Below are 27,548 nucleotides of genomic sequence, written 5' to 3'. Positions count from 1 at the left end.
GCCCCTGTTCAGCCCTTTCCGTATTAGTATAACTAATTAGTATAACTAATTAGTATAACTAATTGCCATCGGTATAAATAAAACCTCCTAACTAACACACTTTGCTTGATGCACTTTCCCTTTATGGATAGACCGTGCCTTTTTCTAGATGTACTAAAGGTTGTCGGCCTGGATACGCCAAGGTGATTAAGGAAGGAGCACCAACCTGTTGCTTTGACTGTGCCCAGTGTACAGAAGGAACCATCTCCACTCAGGAAGGTGGGTGACTCCAGGCAGCAAAGAGCTGCCCTTCAGAAATATGGCAAACATCCACTGACACATATTCCGGGAAAGGGTTTGTTTGTTTGTTTGTTTGTTTGTTTAGGAACTGGATCCTTTCTGGCTTTGTGTATACTTAACTATTAGTGTTGTTGTTATCGATTTTCACAAAGCAAGTTAAAAGAAACTACCTCAGGTAATGGAGTACAAAGGGTCTGCAGGGGAAATTTGCAGGACGACCGGCCTGTGCTCCTCTTTTGAGCTTCAAATCACACATCCACTGTCCTATTTACACAAGGTGGAAAAGACCTCCATTTGAAGACAGTGTAATGTTCAGTTTGGCCCCAATAAGGGGTGCTCGGCTGGGTTCATGTTGGTTGTTCATGCACCCCGCCTTCCCTCACCTTGTTTCTCTGGCATATAAGCTCTCACAACCCCCAACATATCTTTTGTGGACTGTAATAGACCCCAGACTATTATGGATGTAAGGTCGATATTGTTAATGTTGAAGTTAATGTTCTGTTTTCAGATGCAGAACATTGCAACAAGTGTCCAGATGATCAGTATCCGAACAGGGACAGAACTCAGTGTGTTCCTATGTTTATAACCTTCCTGTCCTATGAAGAACCTTTGGGGATTACCTTGGCTCTCTTTTCCCTTTTCTTGTCCCTAACCACTGGTCTTCTTTTAGGAATCTTCATTAAGTACCGAGGAACTCCAATAGTCAAAGCCAACAACCGTGACCTCACCTACATGCTCCTTGTCTCTCTCCTGCTTTCCTTCTTGTCCTCCTTTCTATTCATTGGTCAGCCCCAGAAGGTGACCTGCCTTCTCCGACAAACTGCCTTCAGCATCATCTTCTCAGTTGCTGTCTCTTCTTTGTTGGCAAAAACTATCATGGTGGTGGTGGCATTTATGGCCACAAAGCCAGGGAACAAGTTGAGGAAATGGCTGGGGAAGAGTTTGGCAAACTCCATCATAATTTCTTGTTCCAGCGTACAAGTGGGCATCTGTATGCTCTGGCTGGGAATCTCTCCTCCATACCCAGACTCTGACATGCACTCCCAGCCTGGGCAGATCATTCTGAAATGCAATGAAGGGTCTGTCACCATGTTTTATACTGCCCTTGGCTACATGGGCTTCCTAGCTGCCATCTGTTTCACGGTCGCTTTCCTAGCCAGAAAGCTGCCTGGGACATTCAATGAAGCCAAGTTGATCACCTTCAGCATGCTGGTGTTTTGCAGTGTTTGGGTGTCCTTTGTGCCAACCTACCTGAGCACCAAAGGGAAATACATGGTGGCCGTGCAGGTCTTCTCCATCTTGGCTTCTAGTTTGGGGTTACTGGGTTGCATCTTCATCCCCAAGTGCTACATTATTGTACTGAGGCCAGATCTGAATAGAAAAGAGCATCTCATGATGAAAACTGAAGATGACATCTGACTATAGAATCCTTCTTTGTACAGCATAGCAGTAATAAACCCAATGTACCTGCCTTGGGAGTGAACTCCTTTTGAATACTCTTCTAATAAATCTCACTTCCCTCCAAACACATCACAAAAGAAGCTAGTCTGGAATGATCATGACAACTGCTTGACGTGACAACAACCATCACAGGCCATTTTCTTTTAAAGATTTACATTCACTATGTTAACACTACCTGAGTCCTAAGTAGAATCATGCTAACGATCGTACTAATATTAACCATCAATGTGCACCAAATAAAAGATTTCAAAGTGAGACCCATTTTCTTTTTATTTGTACCCCCGCTATGCCCTGGTGCGCTGAATCTTGGATTCAATATAGCTGCACTAATCTTTTTGCTGTTAGGTTGGCCATATTATTTATTTATTTCATTTTTATACTGCCCAATAGCCGAAGCTCTCCAACTTTACAATAGACAGCCCTCTATTTGAGCGGCTGTCCACATCAAGTCCAGTTTAATGAGTTAAAAAAAAAAATGAAAAGGGAGAGCAACAGGTGTCAGTGCTGTAGTGGAGACTCGTCAGACCGTTATTAACCCGAGGAGCTAGTGGTGCACAGAATTCCCCTGCCCATGTCAAGAGTGCTGTTTCAACCTATTTATAGAGCTGGCTAGCTATGCCTTTTTATTAGTTCCCCGGGTTAATTCTGTTGGCACTGTAACAGCTCAAGGCTGATAGATAAGCCTTTGGCATAAGCCCAAGGTTAGCTACTTGTTGTTAGCAGGGTAACTGACATGAGAGTTATCTTCTGGGCTGGCTGGCTGCCAGTTGTTAAGGCTAGTACTTTACCACTCTGTCAGAATGATGAAATGCTCTTGAATTCATTGGACTATGTCCAGAATAGGAGGGATCAAAGGGATAGTATATGATATACAGTATATAGAACCTCAGCGCAGGCCAAGCCGGACAGGTGCTGCATAACCAGGGGCCATTATGGGGTCATGTTCGCTGCTGATCTTATCAATAAGATGCTAGGGTTCCAAATGGTAGAAGGGATGTATGCTTTATGATCTGGCTTTATAGTTTCTTCTTGCTATGGTTTCTTCTCGTTATAGTTTTGAAGGTTGTTTTTGACACTTTACTATATCTATATTTGTTTGATATTTGTTTCTAATTTTTAATTGCCTCAGTTGATTTCTCCAAAAAGGAGGTATAGAAGGTTTTAAATATGAAATGATATAAATATATTTATAATTAAATATTGTTATGTGTTATTGCATGAAACTTGTTTTTCTACCCAGAGGCATCGTAGAGCACAACTTGGATTTTTTTTCTCCCTCTTTTCTTAGAGATCACCTACACCAGCATCACTTTGTGCCTCCTTATGCTCCTTAAGTGAGAACAGAAAGATCCACCTTTCTGACACAGATTTGCTAATTAAAAATCAAAACTTGGTGGGGATTAGAGGGTTCTGCAAGGCGCTAGGCATCTTGAATCAGAACTCTGCACCCTGGTGCCAAACTCCCCATTCTGCATTGCTAGCACAGGAAACTGCTGGATTGATCTTAACTGTGCTGCAGCGCCACCACTTCAGATGGCCAGAGGGTGGCACTACAGCGTTCAGCCCAACTGTGATCAGGTGACAGAAGGAGCCAATGGGGTTGCTCTGCTTTGACCTGTAGTAGTGTTGCACAAAATGCTAGTTTCGCCCCCTGGAGGCTAGTCCAATTTGCCCCAAAGAGGAGAGTCAACTGCAGGCTGGGTCCAACTCGATTTTATTGTTTGCAAACAGTTCGACAAAGGAGCTCACGCTCAAAAGCAGAGTCGACCCTGGGCAACCCCCGCGCTACAGTTTTATCACCTCAGCTTGCATTCCTCAGCCAGCGTGTTACTTTTGATTGGTTGCCAGCGGTTTGCTTAGCAACCTTATCTGAGGGTTACTGTCTGCTCATTCCAGGCATGCGCAGCTCTTACAATACTACGTGCTGCTTAAGACACATACAATGGCTTTTAGGTTACATTTTTACTACAATTCCCCCCTCAAAAGGCTTTTCTCAAATTTATACTCTCTTTGGTCCCGCGGTGGACTATGCACTTAAAGGCGCAAACTATTATCGCTGTGGCATTGATGGTTTTCTCTAAACAGCAAGTGAGGCCTAGGACGCCTTTGTTCTAGCTACTAGAATGTTGACAACAAAAACACAGTTTTTTTGAACTTTTGGAATTCAGTTTTGTTCCGTTCATCAGGAACCTTTGAAACGAGAGCGCCCTCTTTCTGTAGAGCTACTTGAGTCCTTTCAGGGGTTCATTATTCCAACAGTGACCTTCAGGTGGGTCAGCTTCCGGTGTGACCCTCTCTGGTGCAGGTGATGCCTTTATTCAGTGTGATGAATCCACTTCTTTTCTTTGGCAACTTTCATAGCAATGGGAGTGGTAAGTAGGATCTGAAACAGACCCTTCTGCTTCTTTGTAGGTGGTTCATCTTTCTAGGACTGGATTAGCACCCAATCGCTGGGACTGAGATTATGCACTGGAGCATCTAAAGGCCAGGATTGGTGCGGTGTCGCAAACCTGTGAAAACAAAACAGACTGCAAGGCAGTAACATAATCTTGAATCTTAAAACTCTTACTTCTAAATTTACATTTAAGTTGTCAGCCACAGGTTATATCCGAGGTGGGCACTTATGGAACGTTTAAAAGGTGTCAATTTAATACTTCCCTTGGGGGCGCACCATACTCGAGTCAAGGTGATTGGCAAGGCCCGTGGCCTTTCAACTTAATCTTTAAACAAATTTTAATGAGCATTGTCTTTAAGGTGCGGTTCATCTTCTCAACTTGACTTGTAGATTGAGGTTTCCAAGGGGGGTGTAGCTTCTAGTTAGTTTGTTATGCCTGGGCCACTACTTGCATCACTTGTCCAACAAAATGGGGCCCCTGATTTGATTCACTCGCTTTAGGTAACAAGAGCTTAGGGATTACTTTTTAACAGGATCTTGGCTACTGTCTGAGCGGTGCAGTCAATTGCTTTTATCATTACTAGCAGGTACCGATAGCCATGAGTCTGGGGCAACTCTGAAAAGTCAATTTGAAATCTCTGAAAAGGATAGTAAGCGCATGGGCGACTTCTCATTTGAGCTGGGGGCTCAAACATCTTTGAATCATTTTTGAGGCACAAAGGGCAGTCAGCCACTGTTCTCAGGTCTTGGTCTAACCTGAAAGAGGTGCTATCTGCCTCGGGCGCACTCAAAATCGGGGTGTTAAAGGGGGATGATCCCTTTATTAACTAACCATAATTTTTGAACTCCTCAATGAGCGGCTTCAAGCCTGCACAGGTGGCTTTCTTCAGAGGATACTGCCTCACGCACACAGGGCTCTCCCTTTTTAAAGAAGATTTTAACTGGTGTTATGCATTTGCTCGGGCAGGGGTTCTGTCTGCCCACACACATGAATCAACATTCTCTAAAATCTCAGTCCCTTTGGCCTCTGACACAATCTCGATTGCTTGAAGGGCCATTTGATAATTTGAGCCCTGCATTGCTGGCAGCTGTACTACAATCTGATTATCACAGAAGAAGATTTTAGCTTGCAGTTTTGTTAACAAGTCCCACCCCAAGAGGGCAACCAGGTATGCAGATGAAACTACAAAGGCATGTTCCAGTATGTTATTTCCAGTCTTCGTGAGGAGGGGCTTACACATGGGCAATTTAGTTTGTTTTTTTTCCTTTAATTCCTTTTATAGTTACATGCTTTCTACTTTCTCTCGCCGGGGGGCTTTACAGAGATCATAGAAAATGTGGCTCTAGTATCTACTAGGGCTTTATAGTCCTTGCCACCAACCCTTATTTTTACCTTGGGATTCTCCCGAGCGTTTGTTCGTAGGGTGGTGGCCTTTCAGCTAGACTCCCCCCCACTGGAGGACCCTGCCAGCATTTGGCAGCCTTCAGGGTGAGTTTCTTTTCTCTTCTCTTTCAACTCTGGAAAATCTTTTTAGTGTCTCTTCTCTTGACAATACGCACATTTATTGAGCCCCGGTCGGCCCTTTCCTTTTCTGCCCCCCCCCCCCCTCTGGTCGCTTCTGTGCTCTCAAGCTGCGGTTTATATCTCCGCCCATGGTGGCTGCCAGCATTGCCTTTTCCTTTTTTCAGAAATGGCACTCTTTTCATGTGCTCTCATGTGCACCATAGCTCTAAAAACTTCATGATCTGGGGTCTGATAAGGCTAAAGCAGGCGGTGATATTAAGGCTTGCTTCAATTTAAGAAAAGCCTTTTTTATTTTAATTGTCCTCTTCTAGTGGGTAATATTTTTGTTAAAGCTTCATACGGGGGCTTCACCCCTTTTTATGGCTACTATAGCCTCCCTCTTGTAACAGGCACACTTATCTTTTGGCTTGCCTGTTCTGCAAATCATGTTTCAAATTCTCTGTGCCATGCACCAATTGTAACTCTTTGTCTTCTCTGTGCCATGCACCAGTTTTAACTCTTTGTTTTCTCATGACTGGAAAACATTTGTTTTGTATAGTAGGGCATGGTGGAGCAGATCTAACCATTATACTGCTCCTCTGACTGCATGGTCAGGGCCCATCAAAATTAAGGGAAGGGCGTTTTCCTACATGCAAAGAGTTCCAAGCCACCATTTTTTCATCGGCAACTCCACACTGCATGAGTTTTGGCAGAGTGTCAGGTTTGCCTCTGAGCAAATGGAACGTCAGAACAGTTCAGATTTTGAGAAAGAGCTGGAACACATGGGGCAGGAACTTTCTTAGGCTTCAGAAACACAGCTGGGCTTAGATGTATCACAGGAGAGTGGGGGACTCTTCCCCTCTCACCTCTTAAGTTAAGAGAATTTGCTGCCCCCCTTTTTAAAGGGAAACTAACTTTCGTAGTTTCTCTTTGAACTTTTTGAAGGCTGTTTCCTTTGTAGTCTGTGAATCTCTAGCAATTTGTATCTGTATGCTTCATTAGGGTAAATGAAATCAAAGCCTTGGAAATCATAGAATCATAGAATAGTAGGGTTGGAAGGGGCTTACAAGGCCATCGAGTCCAACCTCCTGCTCACTGCAGGAATCCAAATCAGAGCATCCCTGACAGATGGCTGTCCAGCCTCGTCTCCAGTGTGGGAGAGCCCACCACCTCCCCAGGTAATGGGTTCCATTGTCGTATTGCTCTAACAGTTAGGACGTTTCTCCTGATGTTCAGCTGGAATCCAGCTTTCTGTCACTTGAGCCCATTATTCCGTGTCCTGCACTCTGGGATGATTGAGAAGAGATCCTGGCCTTCCTCTCTGGGACAACCTTTTAAGTACTTGAAGAGCGCTATCAGATCTCCCCTCAGTCTTCTCTTCTCAAGGCTAAATATACCCAGTTCTTTCAGTCAAATGCAGCTTTTTATCTGAGTGTTGAAATCACAAATCAAACTGTACACTGAGCTGATCACAAACAAACACACAATCTACAACAACGGGAGTTTAAGGCTATGACAAGCCTCACAGTACTTTTTATGGCAAGTCTTTAACTGTCCAAAGTTCCAGTCCATGTGCAGAGTGCCTCTAACAAAGAAGGCTTTGGGCCATAAAGAAGGGATGTTTTTAACAAAAGCTCTGTGTCTCTTCATCAGTTCGAATGGGGAAGGTGTAACCTTACACCTCTTCTAGATTCCTCCACAGATAAGAACAGAGCAGTGCTGCTCAGCTTTCCAGCTGTGATGCTTTTCTTGTTTTTTTTTTTTACAAATCTCACTCTTTTGTCAGGTCCTCACAGACATCTTCCAGCCTCTCTGCTTGCTAAGGCTAAACCAGCCACGGCGAAGGGGGGTTAGGCAAGTCCCCCTTGGCTCTGCTCTGAGTAGGCTGACAGAGATAAGCTTACACAGACCCTGATATTTTAAGAACTTGCTCTGTCTTTGTTTCTTGATTTTGCCACAGTCTTTAAGACGTCAAACAAATCTCTTTCTTCAGAAGTTGCACCGTTTTTCAACTGCTTTTGCTTCTTCTAACAAACTTGGATACGGTGGCAGACAAACTGTCTCTGGAGGGCCCCCTCCCTCCCCCAACAACCTCTCCTCCCAACCTAACAGACCGAATAAGACCAGGGGGAGCTCAGGGCACCTTGGGCAGGGTCTCCCAGTCTTCAAGCTCCTTCCGTGGGGCTTGAATCAGGGAGAACAGGGGCTTTGGGCTTCACCTCGGAGCATACCATCATGACTTTACAATATTGAACTTTATATTCAACCTTTTCTCGCCTTCAGTGGATTTTGGTTGGCACTCATCCAAATGCTGATAACCTCACTTTCCCTGAGGCAAATTTATCTCTTACTACTTGATTCAGACACCACCTGGGGTCTCTTGCCCCTGTGGTCCTTTGCCAGTAACACATTTACACATTTACACTTCTGTAACTAAGGGGGATTCTTTCCGCACCAATTCAACCAACCATCAATATAGGCGAATTGATCCCATTGCCCATTATTCACCACATTTTTATATACAGCATTTACAAGATTTACACCAAAGGATCCTATGTCTGGCCAACTAATTCCAAATGCTGGCCATTCCAATTGACAGAGTGTAACCAGCTTGCCTTTCGACATCTTAGTACACGGAGTCTGACAAACCTCAGACGCTTGACTTTGCTAAAGTTCTTTAGCATGCATCCCAAGGGAGTGGCAGAGCTTTCTAAACGGGAGCTACCCGCCCCCATTGTGCCTACCTCTATTTGAAACCATACACGGAGCCTGACAAACCTCCGACACTTACACGGAGCCTGACAAACCTCAGACGTTTACACAGAGTCTGACAAACCTCAGACGCTCCGAAGGCAACTCAAACAGAAAGACAGAAGGGAAATCAAGTACTTACTCTGCCCAGCACCCTAGTGCCGTCTCTTCAGACCCGTTCAGCCTGGTTGACTCAATCAATGGAGTCCACGCCTTTAACCTCCTGGGTGTCCCGACCCCCGTTCTCTGGTGCCGTGGCAGACCTCAAAGGCGGTCCGGCGCGCCCCACAGGCACCTTCGCCGGTTCTGTCGTTTGACCCCAGGGTGGTCCAAGGGACTCCTGGCTGCTCGCCAATTTGTTGCACAAAATGCTAGTTTCGCCCCCTGGAGGCTAGTCCAATTTGCCCCAAAGAGGAGAGTCAACTGCAGGCTGGGTCCAACTCGATTTTATTGTTTGCAAACAGTTCGACAAAGGAGCTCACGCTCAAAAGCAGAGTCGACCCTGGGCAACCCCCGCGCTACAGTTTTATCACCTCAGCTTGCATTCCTCAGCCAGCGTGTTACTTTTGATTGGTTGCCAGCGGTTTGCTTAGCAACCTTATCTGAGGGTTACTGTCTGCTCATTCCAGGCATGCGCAGCTCTTACAATACTACGTGCTGCTTAAGACACATACAATGGCTTTTAGGTTACATTTTTACTACAGTAGTCTGCCTTTCTAGTCTGAGGAAGCTCTATGGCTGTTCGAGAACCCCTTGCAGAATCAGCTGTGTGCTTCCAGGCTGCATGCCCTTTTCCAAATGAGTCTTCCTCACTATTCTGTGAGCTTGTGATCCTGATCTCAAAGGGAGCCCTCCTTTGATTTCACTCTGATGTTTGTTATTTGTTTAAAATATTTCTAGGCCTCCTCTCATAGTCAGGGGAAGGCCAGGGTAAACAAGTGAGTCAACAGGGCCATCCTGAAAGCCTGCATTGATGGGTACTGACCTCCTGCATTGAGCAGGGGTTGGATTCAATGGTTTTATAGGCCCCTTCCAACCCTACTATTCTGTGATTCTATGATTCTACAATCCCCGAAGGTGACACATTCTAGAGGTGTGGGGCCACTGAAAAAAAGGCCCTTCCTTGTGTACTTGCCCATCTCACTACCTTCAAAGGTGGGGAGGTTAGAAGGGCCTCTCTTGCTTTTCTTACATTGCAGGCAGGGTAAAGGCAGGCCTTCAAATAATTCCATTACAAACCATTTAAGGCTTTGAAGTTAAAAACCAGCACTTTAAACCAGGCTAGGAAATGCATCGGTAACCAGTGAAGCTGGTGCAGTATAGGTGTTATATGATCTGACTGCCTCGCCCCCACCAACACTCAGGTGGCCACATTCTGCAGAGTTAAAGTTTCTGGACTGTCTTCAAAGCCAACCCCACGTACAGCACATTATAGTAGTCCAGCCTGGCCATCATTAGTGCATGGACAATAGAGGCAAGGTCTGTCTTCTCCAGAAAGGGCCACAGCAGTGTACCAGCCTAAGTTGGTAAAACACACTCCTGGGCACTGCAGTAACCTGGGCTTTCCCAATTACAACAGAGTCCAGGAGGACTCCCAGACTATGCACATGGTCTTTTAGGGGGATGGTGCAACCCCATCTAAAACCAGATGTAAATCTTCATCCAGATTAGTTGGGTTTCCCAACTCACATTGCCTCCATCTGGATTAAGACTTAACTTGTTCACCCTCATCCCCTGCAAAAGAGCCTCCAGACACTGGTTCCAGAGTTCCACAGCTTCCCTGGGATGTGTAGATGGCAATGAGAGGTAGAGCTGAGTATCACCTGCATACAGATGACAGTTCAGCCCAACCTTCTGGATGACTTCCCCCAGCGGTTTCATGTAGATGTGGAAGAGCATTAATGCTACATCCTCTATCAATGGCAAACACCAATGATATTAATCTTCATGTATTCATTGTACTAATTTGCAAGGCATTGAGGAATGTCTTGCAGTTCCCTCAAAAATCTATATTACATAAATATGTTGGATTTACAAAAGAAATTCTGACAGAATACTTGGATTATTCCTTTTCTGGGGAAAAGCACTTGTTTACTTTATACAGAAGGGTGGGGGAACAGTCACATCCTGAATTTCCTGTTGGTGTGGGCAGTGCTTAATTTGGTCCAGTTGATGAAGGGAAGAGAACAAATAAGACACACAGACATAGCTGGGATGATCAATTGGCCACAACTTTATTGACTTCCACTTGAATAGGCTTGGCAGTCACATAGGGCGTGGATCCGGTCATCAGCCTGCTGTCTGATTCCCCCTTCCCCCGCCATTTTAAAAGATCAGATAAACATATAAACCACGGCTGGTCATTCAGGGAAAGTCTCTTGGAATAACAACGTCTTCAGGAGGTGCCGAAAGCAACACAATGTTGGCTCCTGCCTGACCTCCAAAGGCAGGGAATTCCACAGGAAGGGGGTCACCACACTGAAGGCTCTCTTCCTGGTGGACTCCAACCGGGCCATAGATCCATGTGGAACCACCAGGAGCAAGCCCTCTGATGACCTCAGAGAATGGGCAGGTTGGTAAGGCAGAAAGCGTTCTCTCCGGTATCCTGGTACCAAGTTGTTTAGGGCTGTGTACACTAGTGCCAAAATTTTAAACCTGGCCTTGTAGCAAATAGGCAGCTGGTGCAGTTGTTTCCCGCTTCATGGATCACTGCCTTGTTGTGGCGAAGTGGCTTGCGTAACTCAGTGAAGCCATAAGCTATGCCGTGCAGGGCCACCCAAGACGGACAGGTCATGGCAGGGAGTCCTGACAAAATGTGGTCCCCTGGAGAAGGAAATGGCAACCCACTCCAGTATTCTTGCCAAGAAAACCCCATGGAACATATCACAAGGCTAAAAGAGATGACGCCGGAAGATGAGCCCCTCAGGTCGGAAGGTGTCCAATATACTACGGGGGAAGAGCAGAGGGAATTTCCAAGTAGCCCCAGAAAGAGTGAAGCGGCTGGGCCAAAGCTGAATGGACATTCAGCTGTGGATGTGTCTGGTGGTGAAAAGAAAATCCAATGCTGTAAAGAACAATATTGTTTAGGAACCTGGAATGTCAGATCAATGAATCAAGGTAAGCTGGAGGTGGTCAAACATAGATGGCAAGACTGAACATCGACATCTTGGGAATCAGCAAACTAAAATGGACAAGCATGGGCGAATTTAATTCAGGTGACCATCATATCTACTACTGTGGGCAACAATCCCTTAGAAGAAATGGAGTAGCACTCATAGTCAACAAAAGGGTGGGAAAAGCAGTATTGGGGTACAATCTTAAAAACGATAGAATGATCTCAGTACGAATCCAAGGCAACCCATTCGACATCACAGTAATTCAAGTCTGTGCCCCAACCACTGATGCTGAAGAAGCTGAGGTTGATCGGTTCTATGAAGACCTACAACACCTTCTAGAACTAACACCAAAAAAGATGTCCTCTTCATCTTAGGGGATTGGAATGCTAAAGTAGGAAGTCAAGAAATCACTGGGATAACAGGCAAGCATGGCCTTGGTGTACAAAATGACGCAGGACAAAGGCTAATAGAGTTTTGCCAAGAGAACACGCTGATCATAGCAAACACTCTTTTCCAACAGCACAAGAGGCGACTCTACACATGGACATCACCAGATGGTCAATATCGAAATCAGATTGATTATGTCCTTTGCAGCCAAAGATGGAGAAGCTCTATACAGTCAGTAAAAACAAGACCTGGAGCTGACTGTGGCTCAGATCATGAGCTGCTTCTTGCAAACTTTTGGCTGAAATTGAAGAACGTAGGGAAAACCACTAAACCATTCAGGTATGACCTAAATCATATCCCTTATGAATATACAGTGGAGGTGAGGAAGAGATTTCAGGGATTAGACCTGATAGACAGAGTGCCTGAGGAACTATGGACGGAGGTCCGTAATATTGTTCAGGAGGCAGCAACTAAATTCATCCCAAAGAAAAAGAAATGCAAGAAAGCAAAGTGGCTGTCTGAGGAGGCTTTACAAGTAGCTGAGGAAAGAAGGGACGCGAAGAGCAAGGGAGAAAGGGGAAGATATATCCAACTGAATGCAGAGTTCCAGAGAATAACAAGGAGAGACAAGAAGGCCTTCTTAAATGAACAATGCAAAGAAATCGAGGAAAACAACAGAATGGGAAAGACTAGAGATCTCTTCAAGAAAATTGGAGATCTCAAGGGAACGTTTTGTGCAAAGACGGGCATGATAAAGGACAAAGAAGGCAGGGACCTAACAGAAGCGGATGAGATTAAGAAGAGGTGGCAAGAATACACGGAATAACTATACAGGAAAGATCTTAATGTCCCTGATAGCCATGATAGTGTGGTCACTGAACCTGAGCCGGACATCCTCGAGTGTGAAGTCAAGTGGGCCTTAGGAAGCATTACTAACAATAAAGCTAGCGGAGATGACAGTCTTCCAGCTGAGCTATTTAAAATCCTAAAAGATGATGCTGTTAAAGTGCTGCACTCAATATGCCAACAAATTTGGAACACTCAACAGTGGCCACAAGACTGGAGAAGTTCAGTTTAAATTCCAGTTCCAAAGAAGGGCAACGCCAAAGAGTGTTCAAACTACCGTACAATTGCGCTCATTTCACATGCCAGCAAGGTGCTCAAAATCCTACAAGCTAGGCTTCAGCAGTATGCGATCCGAGAACTACCGGAAATACAAGCTGGGTTTCGAAGAGGCAGAGGAACTAGAGATCAAATCGCCAACTTTCGCTGGATCATGGAGAAAGCAAAAGAATTCCAGAAAAACGTCTATTTCTGCTTCATTGACTGCGCTAAAGCCTTTGATTGTGTGGATCACAACAAACTGTGGCAAATTCTGAAAGAGATGGGGGTACCAGACCACCTTACCTGTCTCCTGAGAAACCTGTACGAGGGTCAAGAAGCAACAGTAAGAACCAGACATGGAACAACCGATTGGTTCAAAATTGGGAAAGGAGTACGACAAGGCTGCATATTGTCACCCTGCTTATTTAACTTATATGCAGAGTACATCATGAGAAACGCCAGGTTGGATGAATCACAGGTCGGAATTAGGATTGCCGGGACAATTATCAACAACCTCAGATATGCAGATGATACCACCCTAATGGCTGAAAGTGAAGAGGATCTAAAGAGCCTCTTGTTGAGGGTGAAAGAGGAGAGTGCAAAAGCTGGTCTGAAACTCAACATTCAAAAAACGAAGATCATGGCATCTGGCCCCATCACTTCCTGGCATATGGAAGGGGAAGAAATGGAAGCAGTGACAGATTTTATTTTTGGGGGCTCCAGGATCACCGCAGATGGTGACTGTAGCCATTAAATTAAAAGACGCTTGCTCCTGGGGAGGAAAGCTATGGCAAACCTAGACAATATAGTAAGAAGCAGAGACATCACCTTGCCGACAAAGGTCCATATAACCAAAGCTATGGTTTTCCCAGTAGTAACGTATGGCTGTGAGAGCTGGACTACCAGGAAGGCTGAGCACCGAAGAATTGATGCTTTCGAACTGTGGCGCTGGAGAAGACTCTTACGAGTCCCCTGGACTGCAAGGAGGTCAAACCAGTCCATACTAAAGGAAATCAACCCTGAGTGCTCATTGGAAGGACAGATACTGAAGCTGAAGCTCAAATATTTTGGCCACCTAATGCAAAGAGAAAACTCTCTGGAAAAGACCCTGATGCTGGGAAAGACTGAAGGCAAAAGGAGAAAGGGATGGCAGAGGATGAGATGGCTAGATAGCATCACTGATGCAATGAATATAGACTTGAGCATGCTCCTGGAGAGAGCGCAGGACAGGAAGGCCTGGCGTGCTATGGTACATGGGGTCACGAAGAGTCGGACACGACTGAATGACTGAACAACAAGCAGTTGCCTCAGCAAAGGAGTTCCATGCTGAAAAGGGGCAGCTCCTGACAACAGCCGAGCTACTGCACTCTGCACTAGCTCCAGCTTCCAGACCAGTCTCAAGGGCAGCCCCACATAAAGCGCACTGCAGTAATCCAGTCTTGAGGTTTCTAGCACCTGTACCACTGTGGCCAAGCTATTCCTGATCAGGCAAGGCCATAGCTGGCGAACCAGCTGAAGCTGGTAAAGGCACTCCACAGTGGCCACTTGGGCCTCCAGCAACAATGATGGTTCTAGAAGTACCCCCAGACTACAGACCTGATCTTTCAGAGGGAGTGCAACCCCATCCAGAACAGGCAATGAGTCTATCTCCCAGACTCACCGAAAGGGCTTCCATCTTGCCAGGATTCAGCTTCAGTTTATTGGCTCTCATGCAGCCCATTACTGAGTTTAGACGCAGATCCAGGACTTGAACAGCCTCTCCTGATTCAGAGGTCACAGGGAGATAAAGCTGCGTGTCATCAGCATACTGATGGCATTTAGCTCCAAATCCCCTAATGACCACTCCCAGCAGCTTCATATAGATGTTAAACAACATTGGGGACAATATGGTGCCCTGTGGGACCCCATGACTCAATTGCCAAGGGGCCGGGGAAAAGCCACCCAATGTTGATCTCTGAAATCAGCTCCGTAGGTAGGACCAGAACCACTGTAGCACAGCACTTTTGACACCCATCCCACAGAGTCAGTCCAGGAGGATACCATAATCGATGGTATCAAAAGCCGATGAGAGAGCGAGCAGAATTAACAGGGCTGCACTCCCCCTGTCCCTCTCTCAATAAAGGTCATCCGTCAAGGCGACTGATTCAGTCCCATACCCAGATCAAAACCCAGACTGGAATGGGTCTAGATAATCAGTATCCCCCAAGAGTGCCTGCAGTTGCTCTGCAATTCATCCATGCAATCTTACTCGGGAGCGAGTCCCTCTGAGCCCAATCGGGTTGCTCCCTGGCAAGTATGTTCAGAATTGCAGCCATAGTTTTTTGAAGCTTCTGTACAGCCTTCTCCAGCACTGGAGTGCACCTGGTTTTGTTTTGGCTTTTTGGCTAAAGGGGAGTAGGCTATGCACCTTGTTGCAAGGAGACCTCCTTTTTGCACACCCAATACTCTTGGGAACAGCTCTGGTGCTTTAGGCAATAGGACTGAATAAGCGTAAGGGCCATGACATGATGTGTCATTTTGCATTTAAGGTGCACATGTAAAATATATAAACAGAGGCTGTGAAGTACAATTAGGCTCAGGCCTCAGAATATAGAATTCAAATTCAAAAATAGGATTAAAATCTGATGACATCTATTTCTGTTGCAGCATGGGAGGTATGAAGTACTGGTCCATGACCACACTTAGAATACTGTGTGCAGTTCTGGTCACCCCCTCTAAAAAAGATGTTGTAGAGTTGAGGAAAGTGTAGAAAAGGGCAACTAAAAGTGATCAAGGGGCTGGAGCTCCCCTAAGAGAGAAGGGAATTTTTAGCTTGGAATAAAGGAGGGTAAGGGAAGACATGATAGCGGTGTACAAATTATGCATGGTGTGAAGAAAGTGGATAGACAGACATTTTTCTCCCTCTCTCAAAATACTAGAACCCAGGATCATCCTATGAAGCTGATTGGCGGGAGATTTAGGACAGATAAAAGGAAACGCTTCTACACATAGTGCCATAGTTAAACTATGGAATTCACTTCCACAAAATGTAATGATGGCCACCAATTTGGATGGCTAAGGGGGCTGGACACATTCCTGGAGAAGACTCTCAGTGGGTAGTAGTTCTGGTTAAGCATTTTAGTGAAAAACAGCATAAACCAAATGATATCCTTTTCGGAGTGAACGGAAATCATAGAATCATAGGGTTGGAAGGGGCCTACAAGACCATCGCATCCAACCCCCTGCTCACTGCAGGAAGCCTGATTCCCAGGGGGTCTCCCATCCAAGTACTAATCAGGGCTGACCCTGCTTAGCTTCCAAGATCATTTGGGATCAGGTGCATCCAGCCCTTTGTGCTAAGCAAAAGAGACGTATTCTGGATCATCTCCCTAAAGAGCATGTGGCCCAATAGAACTAAATGAGGATCTGGATTTAAATAAAGGTAGCAGAAGATATGGGATCAGTCAAAAGATACATTAAATAATATAATAATACAAAATTAATATAGAAAATTGCACTAACTATTAATATCATGTGCAAAATGTCAACAGTGGGCTCCTTCACATGGAGCTTTTATCCCGCTATTGAGATTGCTCACTTGTGGAAGTTTGAGGGTCCTTTTCATGACGTTGTCAACCTCCAGGGCACATCCAGAGGTATTTCCTGGTTATTCCATCTCAAAAAGATCCGGAACTAATGAACTATCTTTTAAAGTCAGAATGTTATGCAATTAAAACAGGCACTAGATGGCATTGTTTCACTGAATCCTGTGGAACCTTGAAAATTAAAAGCTTCCTCTCTCAGCAATCATGTGGTCGCTGTCTGGGAGCCCGCTATGAAAGTGGAAAGGCTCCAGAACGGGAGGACTGCAGGTGTTTTCTTTAATGTAAAGGCAGCCTGTAAGTTGCAACAGGAGCAGTACATGGCAGAAGGGTAGAAGACACATTGGGGTGTTGCTCAGCTTTAAACCATCCAGGATATATAAGACACATCTCAGGCTCTGTACCTGATGTGAGAGTGATGTGCTTTAGGAGTAGCGGGTACAAGCATCCAGAGGAAAGAATCACTGTTCATTTTAGAACAAGAGACTGAACGACTTTAAACAGATCAGTTTATACCTGTGTATTTGTGGGGAGGGTAAGAGTTGGTATAAGGAGCATTTATGTATTTGTTAAAAGCTATGCAGCTGTTAAAAGGTCAATGTTTTTGTTATCTTTTGAGTCAGAATTTAATATGTGGGAATATTTTATGTTATGTCTAAGTGGGATTTGACTTATAAAGTCGTTTTAGGTTGTGGAATTTTAATATAGAAATGCTTGTTGAACCTCCCTAATATGGAATAGGGTGTTATCCATAAGCTATTATTCTTAATGTAAATGTTTTATTTGATTTATAGCTCCTGAAGGTGACATTTCTGAAATGTGTAGAACACGATAAATTTCCTTTTTCGAGCACCAAAGCCTGCCTCCCCCTCCTTTGTCATTGTCTGTAATTTCGATATAGTTATATATATGCAGAATTCATAATTGTTTTATTATTATTACTGTTATTTTAGTTAATTGTTAAATTTTTTCCATCTTTTTATATGTATAGTACTGTCTGGTCCCTTAGATTAATTTATATTGTTTCTGTAATTATAATTCCACTTTTTTCCATTCAATCCTTTCATGTATCTACTTTTTCCTGTAAGCACTGTTCTCATATATCATTGCTGACTCTGCATTTTTTCATCATTTTGTCACTGAATAAGTCTTTCAAATTTATTTTTTGCCTCTGGTCCTTTCTGGTTACCACCAGTAGCTCACAGCAGCAAGCTCAACAGAGCTAAAATTTGAACCTTCTTTTCAATACCCACCTCCCTTCTCTTGTTTCTCCGTGGCTCCATTTTGGCTCCACTTTTGCTGGCACTCATCACCTCAGGTTAATATTAGATAATAGGCTTCTCTACATGAGGCTTCTATTGCGCACTTGTGATTGGTCACTCATGCAGGTTTGCATGTCTTTTACATGACATCATCAACCTCCAGGGTCTCTCCAGTGCTTTTTAACCTTTATCCCAACCTTTTTCTTAATGGGGAAAATGCAGCAATAAATGTTAATTGCACTTTGAAGCACTCCAAGGGCTGGTGAATTTCCAAAATCCCACTATATCACACTGCCATCTAGTGGCTATATAATGAAACATATAGAACTTGCAGAGAAAGGAAACCCCTAAATAAAAGCACATGAAAGCATGTGTAAAGGAGCCGATCTTAATCCTGGCAAGAATCCAGAAGCAGAAGCCCCAGTAAAGGCCTGAGATAAAAGCCTGGTGTAGTGAAGCCCAATAATATCTGCAGTTCAGTGTGCTGGAAATGCCAAGGGCTATGGAGAGGTCCACCAGCCAACCACCACATCTTTTGAGCTCTCCTGTAATGTTATCTAAATTTTTAACTGAAAGACTAGAGATCTAACATGTCTGGGAGTAATGAAGCCTTGGGGAAAAAATATTTTTAATCCTCTCTGTAAGATTCCCAGCATAGTTAGTTCTTTCATTCCTTATTAGAATTATTGATCTAAAGTATATTTTACTGATAGGCACTTATGCTCATTTTATGCTCACCAACGTATAAGTAGAGTCAGCATTGTGCATTCTTGACAGCAAATGCGCATCTATAGGTTTTGTTCTATAGAGTCCTGTGTTTCTGATGCTGTAGCAGTCATTTAATGCAGTTCTGACAAGAATTACATTAAATGAACTGAGTTTACTGTTTAAAGTTTTAAAATATAATAATAATTTTATGAGCAAACTAAGTCATACCTAAAACAACTTTAGGAACAGAAAGTCTGCTTTATATTCCTAAAGCAGCCCTCCGCAACCTGGTGCCCTCCGGATGTTTTGGACTACAGTGCTCAGCATTCCTTACCATTGGCCATGCTGCTTGAGGCTGATGGGAACTGAAGTCCAAAATATCTGGAGGGCACCACGTTAGGGAAGGATATCTTAAAGCAACAAAGTGACTTTCAATCTGTAAAGAGCACTAAAAAAAAGTATTGTTTATTATTGAATCAGTGAATGAATAAACTTTTTTGAATAAGTCTTCTGACAATTTCAAATATGACAATGAAATAGGAAAAAGGACTTTACATTAGATTTAAAATTTGAAATTTAAAAAATTTACATTAGATTAAAAAAAATAAAAATCTTAAATTTAAAAACATTACATTAGAATTAAACATTACATTAAAAATTAAGCATTACATTAACATTAGCACATTATGTTAAAAAACACTAAAAGACAAAGCTAACGCAGGATGAAAACAATACATAAGGCCCACACATTCATTTGAATCTATCAACCAGACCATTTTTCCTTTTTTCCTTTTTTCCCACACATTCATTTGAATCTATCAACCAGACCATTTTTCCTTTCCAATTCCTTTTTTCATTATACTGGCTGCCTTGATTGCAAACAGAGCAACCCCCTGGGACACAAAGAAATTAGAGCCTCATAAGAGATATAACAATTCATCATTCACTGACCAATCTCTCATGTGGGTCAGGAATAGGGCTAAATAGTGTTCCCTACAACTTGAGTATAGGTGACATTCAAGTAAATAGTGTGCCAGAACTTTAGTTCAGAACTACCACATATACATAGACTGTCATTCAGTGGGATGCCTCTGTATCTTCCCTGTAGCATCATTGTATCCATCGTCTCAAATCGTAGACGTGTAAAAGCTACACGCTGGTCCCTTTTCAGACCAAAAAACAGATATTTCTCTTCTTTGAATTGAGCTTTGACTTTAGCTAACCATATCAATGCCCTTCAGTTCGACAGGGCTGCTATATCTAGCTTATTATTCAATTTTTCCAAATTTCCAATTAAAAAAAACAACAGAAAACAATTTTTCTTTCCAAGGCCTCAAAATTTCCAGAAATTTTACATCTCTACTTATGATACTTATTCATGTTCCTACAGAAATATCCCACCCTTAATCAAGGAAGCTCAGAAAGATGTACATCCTTCCCTCCCTTTATTTGAAAAGGAGAGGACTGAAGTGGGTCATGTTTCTTAATAACTGGAAGATTTTTATTAAATTTAGTAAAACCAGGTTTTTCGCAATTGTACAAGTATGTTCTACAATATTATGACACTTGTTAGTTATGTAGGTCTTCCTTACATTGATGATTTGGGCTAGCTTTGTTTATTTGATCTATTTTACTATCTATATTAATATTTAAAATGAAAATTAAAACATTAGGAAAATGTTAAATTTTGCAATGGATATGGTTGAATGTACTATAGAATAGCTGCAAGTTGCCTGCTCAAACACCTTCAGCAACTTTTAGTACTTGAATTGGCAGGTACATGGGACGCAGAGTGGAAGCAGTATGAATTCAATGTCCCTAGACAACCAGGAAAGAATTCGCTCTAGCTTTGAGGTGGGTTTCTCCTCTGTCAATGGGCCCTGGTGGCCTTATCTGGCTGCTGTAGCAGCCCTCTGAGCAGCTTTATCTGGTTAATCATAGAATCACAGAATAGTAGGGTTGGAAGGGGCCTATAACACCACTGAGTCCAACCCCCTGCTCAATGCAGGAATCCAAGTCAGAGCATCCCTGACAGGTGGCTCTCCAGCCTCGTCTTGAATGCCTCCAGTGTGGGAGAGCCCACCACCTCCCTAGGTAGCTGGTTCCACTGTCATATTGCTCTAACAGTTGCCCTTTCAATTCCTCAGAGTGATGTTAGGTGAGGGGCTGTTGTGAATCCCTGGCTAGCCTAACAAATGAGTGATGGATAGCCCCAAGAGCTATCCTGGCCACTCTCTGGGCAATTCCTTCTCAGCCTGCACATTTATTTATTTATTTATTTATTAATCGCCTGTCTGGCTGGTCACCCAGCCACTTTTATGTTGAGGAGGCCTTCAACGTACCAAACTCAGGGTAGCCAGGGGATTCACAACAGGGGCATTGTGGGAAATTGAAATGCTGGTTAGATCCAGCTGCCTGCTATTACTCAGAAGGCTGGCCTGGGGGGCAGCGGGGGAATGAAGGAGGCCCATCAGCAATGTGAGGCCCTAGCAACTGCCCAAGGAGATCAGGTGCCGATGCCAGACCTGACTGAAGAGAGCAAAATGAACCTTGCAGGGTGCAACATTTGAGGTGGCAGACTGTACCCTAACTGGATGGGGCCTGAGCATTTGTGCATCCTCCGCAATAACCTTTTCCTGAACGCGGAAGAGGATAGGAGACGGTCATGATGGATCAGAGACACATACCGGAAAATGGAGGCCGAAAAGGGACCCTTGGAGAGTATGAAATCAGTCACGCGTACATAATTACTTACGAGAGAAGTCTGGTCAAGGGAAGCTTGAAGAAAACATATGGGAGAAATACAGTAGGTGTTGTAGATGTGATCCCACTGATCTGGTAATCTCCTGGCCTGTAATAGTTAAATGGGCTTGTTCTTTCAGTTATCAAATTCACTGGGCATTTTGTCTTCCGCATCCCACAGATACTGTAGGGCAGCAGCATAAGCATTGGCAGCAGCTGTCGTATCATGCTAGAGATGCTTCCTACGCACACACGCACACACCCTTATAGTCAGCTAATTAGAAGCCAAACCCTCTCAAAAGAGCACTGCCGCAGAGATATCGCTAATACAGTCCAGCCATGGCTTCACATCTGATGGGGATGATAGTAAACCTCACACTGGCATAGTCCCTGCATTCCTTAAATCTCACCCCAGGTTCCCAGAGGCTCAGGGAGTATTTTTGAACCATCATTTCAGGCTTTGTATGTGAGGAGTTACCAAATCTTACTCTTGATTTGAGGTATCTTGCATTGGTTTCAAAGGTGATCTTTGGGGTGGAGGAAATCCCTTGAGTTTTGGTGAGAAGTAGAATATATCACCATGATTTTTATAACTATAAGGGAGCAAATACCACTGACTCTCTCTGTGGTTCCATGTGCAAATGCGCAGCTGGAGAAAATATGTTTGCATGTATGACTCACCAGGATAGGTCTATTTCATGGTCTGCGAGAGGACAGTTTGGCAAAGTTTGGCTGACTTTTAGCGAAGAAACAAATTATTGATGTACTAAAACTTACAAGATGCCAATAAAACTGAATAGTTCTTAACTCGCTCCTGGCCACTCTCTGGGTAATTCCTTCTCACCCTGCACTTTTATGTTGAGGAGGTCTTCAACTTCTCAAACTCAGGTCTATTGTCCTTGAGTGCCCACATCAGGAAGCCAATATCACATCTTGGCTAACCACTGAGGCACCAGTTACAAGTTCAGGGCAGCCAGGCTTGTGGTTGGGCTGAGAGCTATGCCCATTCCCACATGCCTGTCTCTGACAATATACATCTCTGCACATATATTGGATGGCATGAGTTCCTGCTCTGTGCAGGTAGCAGAGATTATGGGCATCTCTACATGACGTTTTTATCATGCGCTCATGCTTGACCACACACAGAAGTTTGCAGGTCCATTACATGACGTCGTCAATCTCCAAGGCCTCTTCCATGCTTTATCAGCTTTATCCTGGTATTTTTAAGATTGCAGCATTTTTTCTAGAAGCGTCATGAAGTGCTGCAATGGCTGTGTGTGCACAATTCCGCTATACCACAGCACCATCTAGTGGCTGTATAATGAAACATATAGAACTTGCAGAGAAAGGAAATCCCCGCCCCAAAGCACATGTAAGTACATGTAAGGGCCGATCTTAATCCCGCAAAGAATCTGGAAGCAGAAGCCCCAGTAAAGGTGGGAGTGAGATTAAGATCGGATAAAACCCTGGTGTAGAGAAGCCCTATGCCACAGTGCACCTAGGGCTGGACCTTAAAGTGGTACTCCAGGGCCCCACAGGTCAGCCTTATGCCAAATGATCGCCCAAAAGGTTGCAGATTGGAGGGGGGGCAATAGCAAATAGGCCCAGTGTGGTAAGGGGAGGCCAGGGCATGCCAGCGTTGATGCCACTCACTGCAGCAGCCTTTCTTATTTTGTGTAAACATGTTATGGTCAGGGGTGGTTGGTGGGGCATATACATGATTACAGATGCTCATTGTATTATTTTTAATTTAAATATATATTATCCTTTTCTTTAAAATATGAAACTGCACATACTCAGAATAACTTCTCAGGAACATAGAAGCAGTTGTAAAGCATGTTATGGTGGTGGATGGAGGGAGAAACTTTAGTTTTGTACTTCACAACTGAAGTAATACACATGGCCATAGAAAGGGGAGCTCCCATAAGACCATTAGGGGAGCTCCCAGAAGTCCACGGTTTAACATTGCCTAGCTGTCCCACGAGTGCATGGTGCCATGTGGAGAGGATGCTGTAATGGGGAGAGTGTTCCCTGCTGCCCTATGGGGGGGGGGCAGCCGCTATTTAAAGTTTCCTGCAATGCCCCAGAACAATGCTACATTGGCGGCATTGTGGGAAATTACATTTGCAGTTCCCAAACACCTGGTGCTGATTCAGGGCATTGCCGCTGCCAACAGTTATCTCCACCAGTGCTGCCAAATAAGCCTGCCAAGGCCCACTGACACATAGGGTGCCCAGCAGGGGCATTTTGCCAAGGCCCCCTCAAGCCTAGAGCTGATTCTGCTTGCAAAAAGGCACACAGGCCAGAAGCAGGGGGGAAAATCAGCTGAACATGTTCAAGAAGAGGCACATACCACCATTGCGCTAGAGAGGGGCTTCTGACCCGGAAGCCCCTCCTTTTATTAGGTTAATTTATTAGGTTCTTTTATTAGGTTCTTCCTGCAGCAAACTAGGATGTGGGAAGGACTTGAACTGTATGGTTACAACAGGGCGGAAAACTAGATTAGAGGGTTGATGCACTTTTTTATTTTCAAACTAGCACCCTACCTAAAATCAATCTCCAGCTCTGTTAGCGTAAACACTTCTTCTGTTTATCTTTACTTCTACTCTCTGCATATCCAGGAATCAGTGTGTTTCAAAAAAGCCAAGAAACAAATGTGGGTTACGCAGCCAGTTTTCAGAAATGAGGGTCAACCGTTTGCTTCTTTGACCCAGAATGCTAGGAGGAAGAGATGCTGTCATGTAAAGGTTTCTCCACATGGAGCTTTTATCTTGCTGTTGAGATGGCTCACTCATGGAAGTTTGCAGGCCCTTTAGATGACATCTTGAGCCTCCAGGGCATGTCCTGCACTAAATGACCTTTATTCCATTTTCTTAATGATCAGAGACAATGAGCTATCAAACTACAGTACTTGAGTTAGCTCCACCACACCAGGCCACAGGAGGAGGTAGACCACAGCGCCATCTAGTGGCTGGATAATGAAACATATGGAAGACTCAGATAAGGGGGGAAGGAGAGTGGAAAGGGGGGGAAGGAAGCACATGTAAAGGGAGTCCCTCGTGATCCTACATTTAAAATGGAAGCAGAAAGCCACATTATAAATGGGATTTCAGGCTGGTGTACAGATGCTCTGTGTCTAATCTTTCCTGAGGCAAAATCCACTATATTCTATGGTCCCTGGGACACTCTAGCAGACACCATATAGCATCTCTCTCTCTTAGGCTGCAATTCTGTACTGCCTTCCCTTTGAGTTAGCTCCATTTAATTCAGTGGGACTTACTTCTGAGTACACCCATATAGGATCGCACTGTAAAGGTCTCTGCTCAAAAGGGGGTGGGTGGGAGAAAACTGCTGAATTTCAGTGCTCAAACTGAAATAAGAGCCTACAACGGTTCTATTAGAGTCATACATTTTTACCACTAATAAAACACTACCTAAATTTCCAGCTGTTCGCAATTACATATTTTAAAGCTCAGACTTGGATCATTTTATTGGCGAAAGCCCGCATAAGCCCTACTTAGAGTAGACTCACTGGAATTAATGGGGCTTGGGTTAATCGCAACTACTTTAAGTCCCTTCGTTTCAGTGGGTCTACTCTAAGTAGGATTTCTGTTGGATTTCACACGTTAGTTGGCGGAAAGCTCCTCTGACCTCAGTGGCGATTACTTCTGCGCAAACTCGCCGAGGTGCAAGGCGTAAAGCACCCTGAGCAGGCGGAGCAGGTTTCTCCGTTTAGTTCTGGCACCGAGTCCGCTGAAATTCAAGGCGGGAGTCTGGTTAATCGTCACCCCAGATCGAGGACGATCGAGCCACGCCCGCTCCGCGCAGCACGGATGTGCGCGGTCCCACAGCGGGGCGGAGTGCGAGCAGCGCTGCTTTCGGTTTCGTTTCCCCGCTGCTGGCGGGACGTGGGGACTTTTCTCCCCCCCGTTCTGGCGGGCGGCCGGGCGGTGCTTTCCAGCCTCATGCTCCTAACTCTGCTCAAGAGCAGTCGGCGCCATGCTGCCCCACGCCTCGAACCCAGCACGACAGATCTTGCCTGGAATTCATCGTGGTCGCTGCCCTGCTGGGTCCGGCAGCGGAGCAGGTAATGCGCCACAAGAAGGCCCCGTAAGGCGCCGCATTTATCAATCGTGAGAACGGGGGGGGGGGGGGCGGCAAGCAGCTCGCTCCGTGCGACATCCTGTGCGTGTTTCGGCCGAGAAAAGCCCGACAGCTCCCAGCCTTGCCCAGCCAGCGCGTCGCAGGACTTTTCTCCGCGTCAAGGCGCACAGGATTGATTCCGAGGAGCGGTGAGAATCGCGTTGCTGGGTCAGGCAGAAGGGCCTTCCTGTTTCCAAACGTGGTCAGCCAGAAGAAGCCGTCAGAATCATTCCAAAATCCATGTAGTGTAATCTGTATTAGGCCAAGTCAAAGATCCTCCCCCCCACCACCCGGTAATGTGCAGGCTCTTGAGATTTTGGGGGGGGGGTCTTTTGAGGCGTCCCAATAAAGGTATTCCAGTGCATGGATTTCGGATTGATTTTTCTTATGGCCCATGGGGCTGCCTGTTTTCTGTATGACTTTAGAAGCAGAAGCCCACCAGCAGTGCATGGAGTTGATGGCCCACGCCTGGTTGCCTGGTTGACCTCATCGTTTGGGGTACAGTCTGCGAAGGGACTGGGTAAAATGAGAATCCATAAAATCAAAAAGGGATCATCATGATTTCATATGATTTTTTAAAGGGAAGACCCACAAAACCACCATCCACGCACAGAGCACATCTGCTTCCGTGGACTGAACCAGAAAAATCATGGCTCTGCCATTCGTGGGCACAGCCACAGCGCAAAAACAGGGATCCGAGGCAGGGATCCTCATGATTTTTACAGCGAAACGCCCCCCAAACACCATCATAACGCAGAACACAACTATGCCCAGGGAAAGAGTGACAAAAAACATAGATTTGGGTGTTTCATAGCACCATCATGTTATAAAATTATGGATAAGACGCACAATTCAATATGGATCCTTTGAATTTTTACATAGGGTCTCCCCTGCCCGCCCGCCCGCCCCCCATCAAAGCACATAACTCCTCTTGTATGCACACTGAGAATCCCAGATCTGCTGCTTCAACTCAGATGGTGTGAACCATTTATGCGAGACATGGACCCTAATGGAGCATCTGGATTTTATATGTAGTGCATCCAAAATCAAAGCTGAATCATAAAAGTCACAAAGCTGAATCACAAAGCAAGTCCATGTCAGTGGCATGGATCCTGTATTTCTCAGGTCCAGGATGACAAGAAAAAAAATGGATTCAAGATGCAGTTCCTTATGGGTCCTCCGGATTTTAATATAATGTCCCCACAACTGCACCATTACATCACAGATCACATCCATGACCACAGAGCAAAGTATTTTAAATTATTGATCCTGTACTTCATGGAGCAAGCAAGATGTAAAAACATGAGTCCGTAACAATCACACTCCCATGCTTCACAGAACCACCATGGCATAAAAACATGGATGGGTCCTATGGACTTTTTTTTTTTACAGAAGATGTCACCAAAATCACCATCAAATCACAGATCATGTCTGTGTCCATGGATTGCATTATGAAAATCATGGATCCACTGATTTGTGGTGCTGCCATGCCACTAAACATGGATCTGAGGCATGGATCCCCTGGATTTTATGGGGATGCCTCCAAAATCACCATCAAATCACAGATCATGTCTGTGTCCAAGGACTGAACCATAGAAATCACTGATCCAGAACTTCATGGGGCAACTATGGTGAAATGTTTGGGTCTGAGTTCTGGATCTTCATGGATGTTCCAGATTTCTACCTGGGATCCCCCACCATCAAATCACAGATCACATCTTTGTCTGTGAAGCTTACCATGAAAATCGTGGATCTTTCATTTCATGGCTCCTCCATAGCATGAAAGCAGGGCTTACGTGATTCTCACGGCGTCACAAATTAACCACATGGTAATTGGTTACATCACTGTCGAAAGATCGTATTGAAAAAAATTATGGATACAATACTTCACTTTAATGTACCGATTCTTCTGATTTTTATAAACCGACCACAAAAATCTTTTCTAAACCTTCTCATTGAACGAAGCCATAAAATTTCCAACTCCCACCATTCTCTCCCTTCCCTATCTTCTCATTCCTGAAACCTCTACTCAATTCCCATTGTCTTTTTTCTATTGCCTAAAGGCCCCTCACGCTTCACAACCATTTCTCTTGCCTGCAGCATGGTGCATGTGCT

At 44.6% G+C, this 27,548-nt stretch overlaps 3 protein-coding genes and 2 long non-coding RNA genes across 8 annotated transcripts in view; 3 read left to right on the top strand and 2 right to left on the bottom strand.

The window, feature by feature from the left end:
- Nucleotides 1-17,732, top strand: part of LOC146355471 (vomeronasal type-2 receptor 26-like) — a 28,068-nt gene extending 10,336 nt beyond the window's left edge. The window contains exon 5 of one of the 2 annotated variants that reach the window (XM_084840931.1): nt 17,373-17,732. In XM_084840931.1, coding sequence (XP_084697057.1) covers nt 17,373-17,468 — 96 coding nt within the window. In that variant the 3' untranslated portion in view covers nt 17,469-17,732. Of the gene's footprint in view, nt 1-131; nt 1,989-17,372 lie in introns of those variants that run through there. The other variant, XM_084840930.1, reaches the window with a different exon arrangement.
- LOC146355472 (vomeronasal type-2 receptor 26-like) lies at nt 458-1,698 on the top strand. Its single transcript, XM_084834733.1, has 2 exons — nt 458-556; nt 724-1,698. The coding sequence occupies exons 1-2, from the start codon at nt 458-460 to the stop codon at nt 1,696-1,698; spliced, it is 1,074 nt and encodes a 357-aa protein (XP_084690859.1).
- Nucleotides 3,440-25,103, bottom strand: LOC146355470 (uncharacterized). Its single transcript, XR_014788634.1, has 3 exons — nt 24,942-25,103; nt 21,304-21,399; nt 3,440-4,250 (listed from the first exon to the last, which is right to left on the bottom strand). It is a non-coding gene; the product is annotated as an uncharacterized LOC146355470 (long non-coding RNA).
- LOC146355469 (zinc finger protein RFP-like) overlaps nt 24,961-27,548 on the top strand; it is a 16,361-nt gene continuing 13,773 nt past the window's right edge. Inside the window, exon 1 of one of the 3 annotated variants that reach the window (XM_084840927.1) lies at nt 24,961-25,377. In XM_084840927.1, coding sequence (XP_084697053.1) covers nt 25,290-25,377 — 88 coding nt within the window. In that variant the 5' untranslated portion in view covers nt 24,961-25,289. Of the gene's footprint in view, nt 25,583-27,548 lie in introns of all 3 variants that reach the window. The other 2 variants (XM_084840929.1, XM_084840928.1) reach the window with 2 other exon arrangements.
- Nucleotides 27,204-27,548, bottom strand: part of LOC146355468 (uncharacterized) — a 23,017-nt gene continuing 22,672 nt past the window's right edge. Inside the window, exon 3 of the long non-coding RNA XR_014788635.1 lies at nt 27,204-27,278. This is a non-coding gene — a long non-coding RNA (uncharacterized LOC146355468). The remainder of the gene's footprint in view (nt 27,279-27,548) is intronic.

Source organism: Heloderma suspectum, chromosome 2, assembly GCF_057233095.1.
Source record: "Heloderma suspectum isolate Gila_16-S chromosome 2, 16-S_ref, whole genome shotgun sequence".
NCBI classification, from domain to species: domain Eukaryota; kingdom Metazoa; phylum Chordata; class Lepidosauria; order Squamata; family Helodermatidae; genus Heloderma; species Heloderma suspectum.
This window is presented reverse-complemented; position numbering and strand designations above follow the sequence as displayed.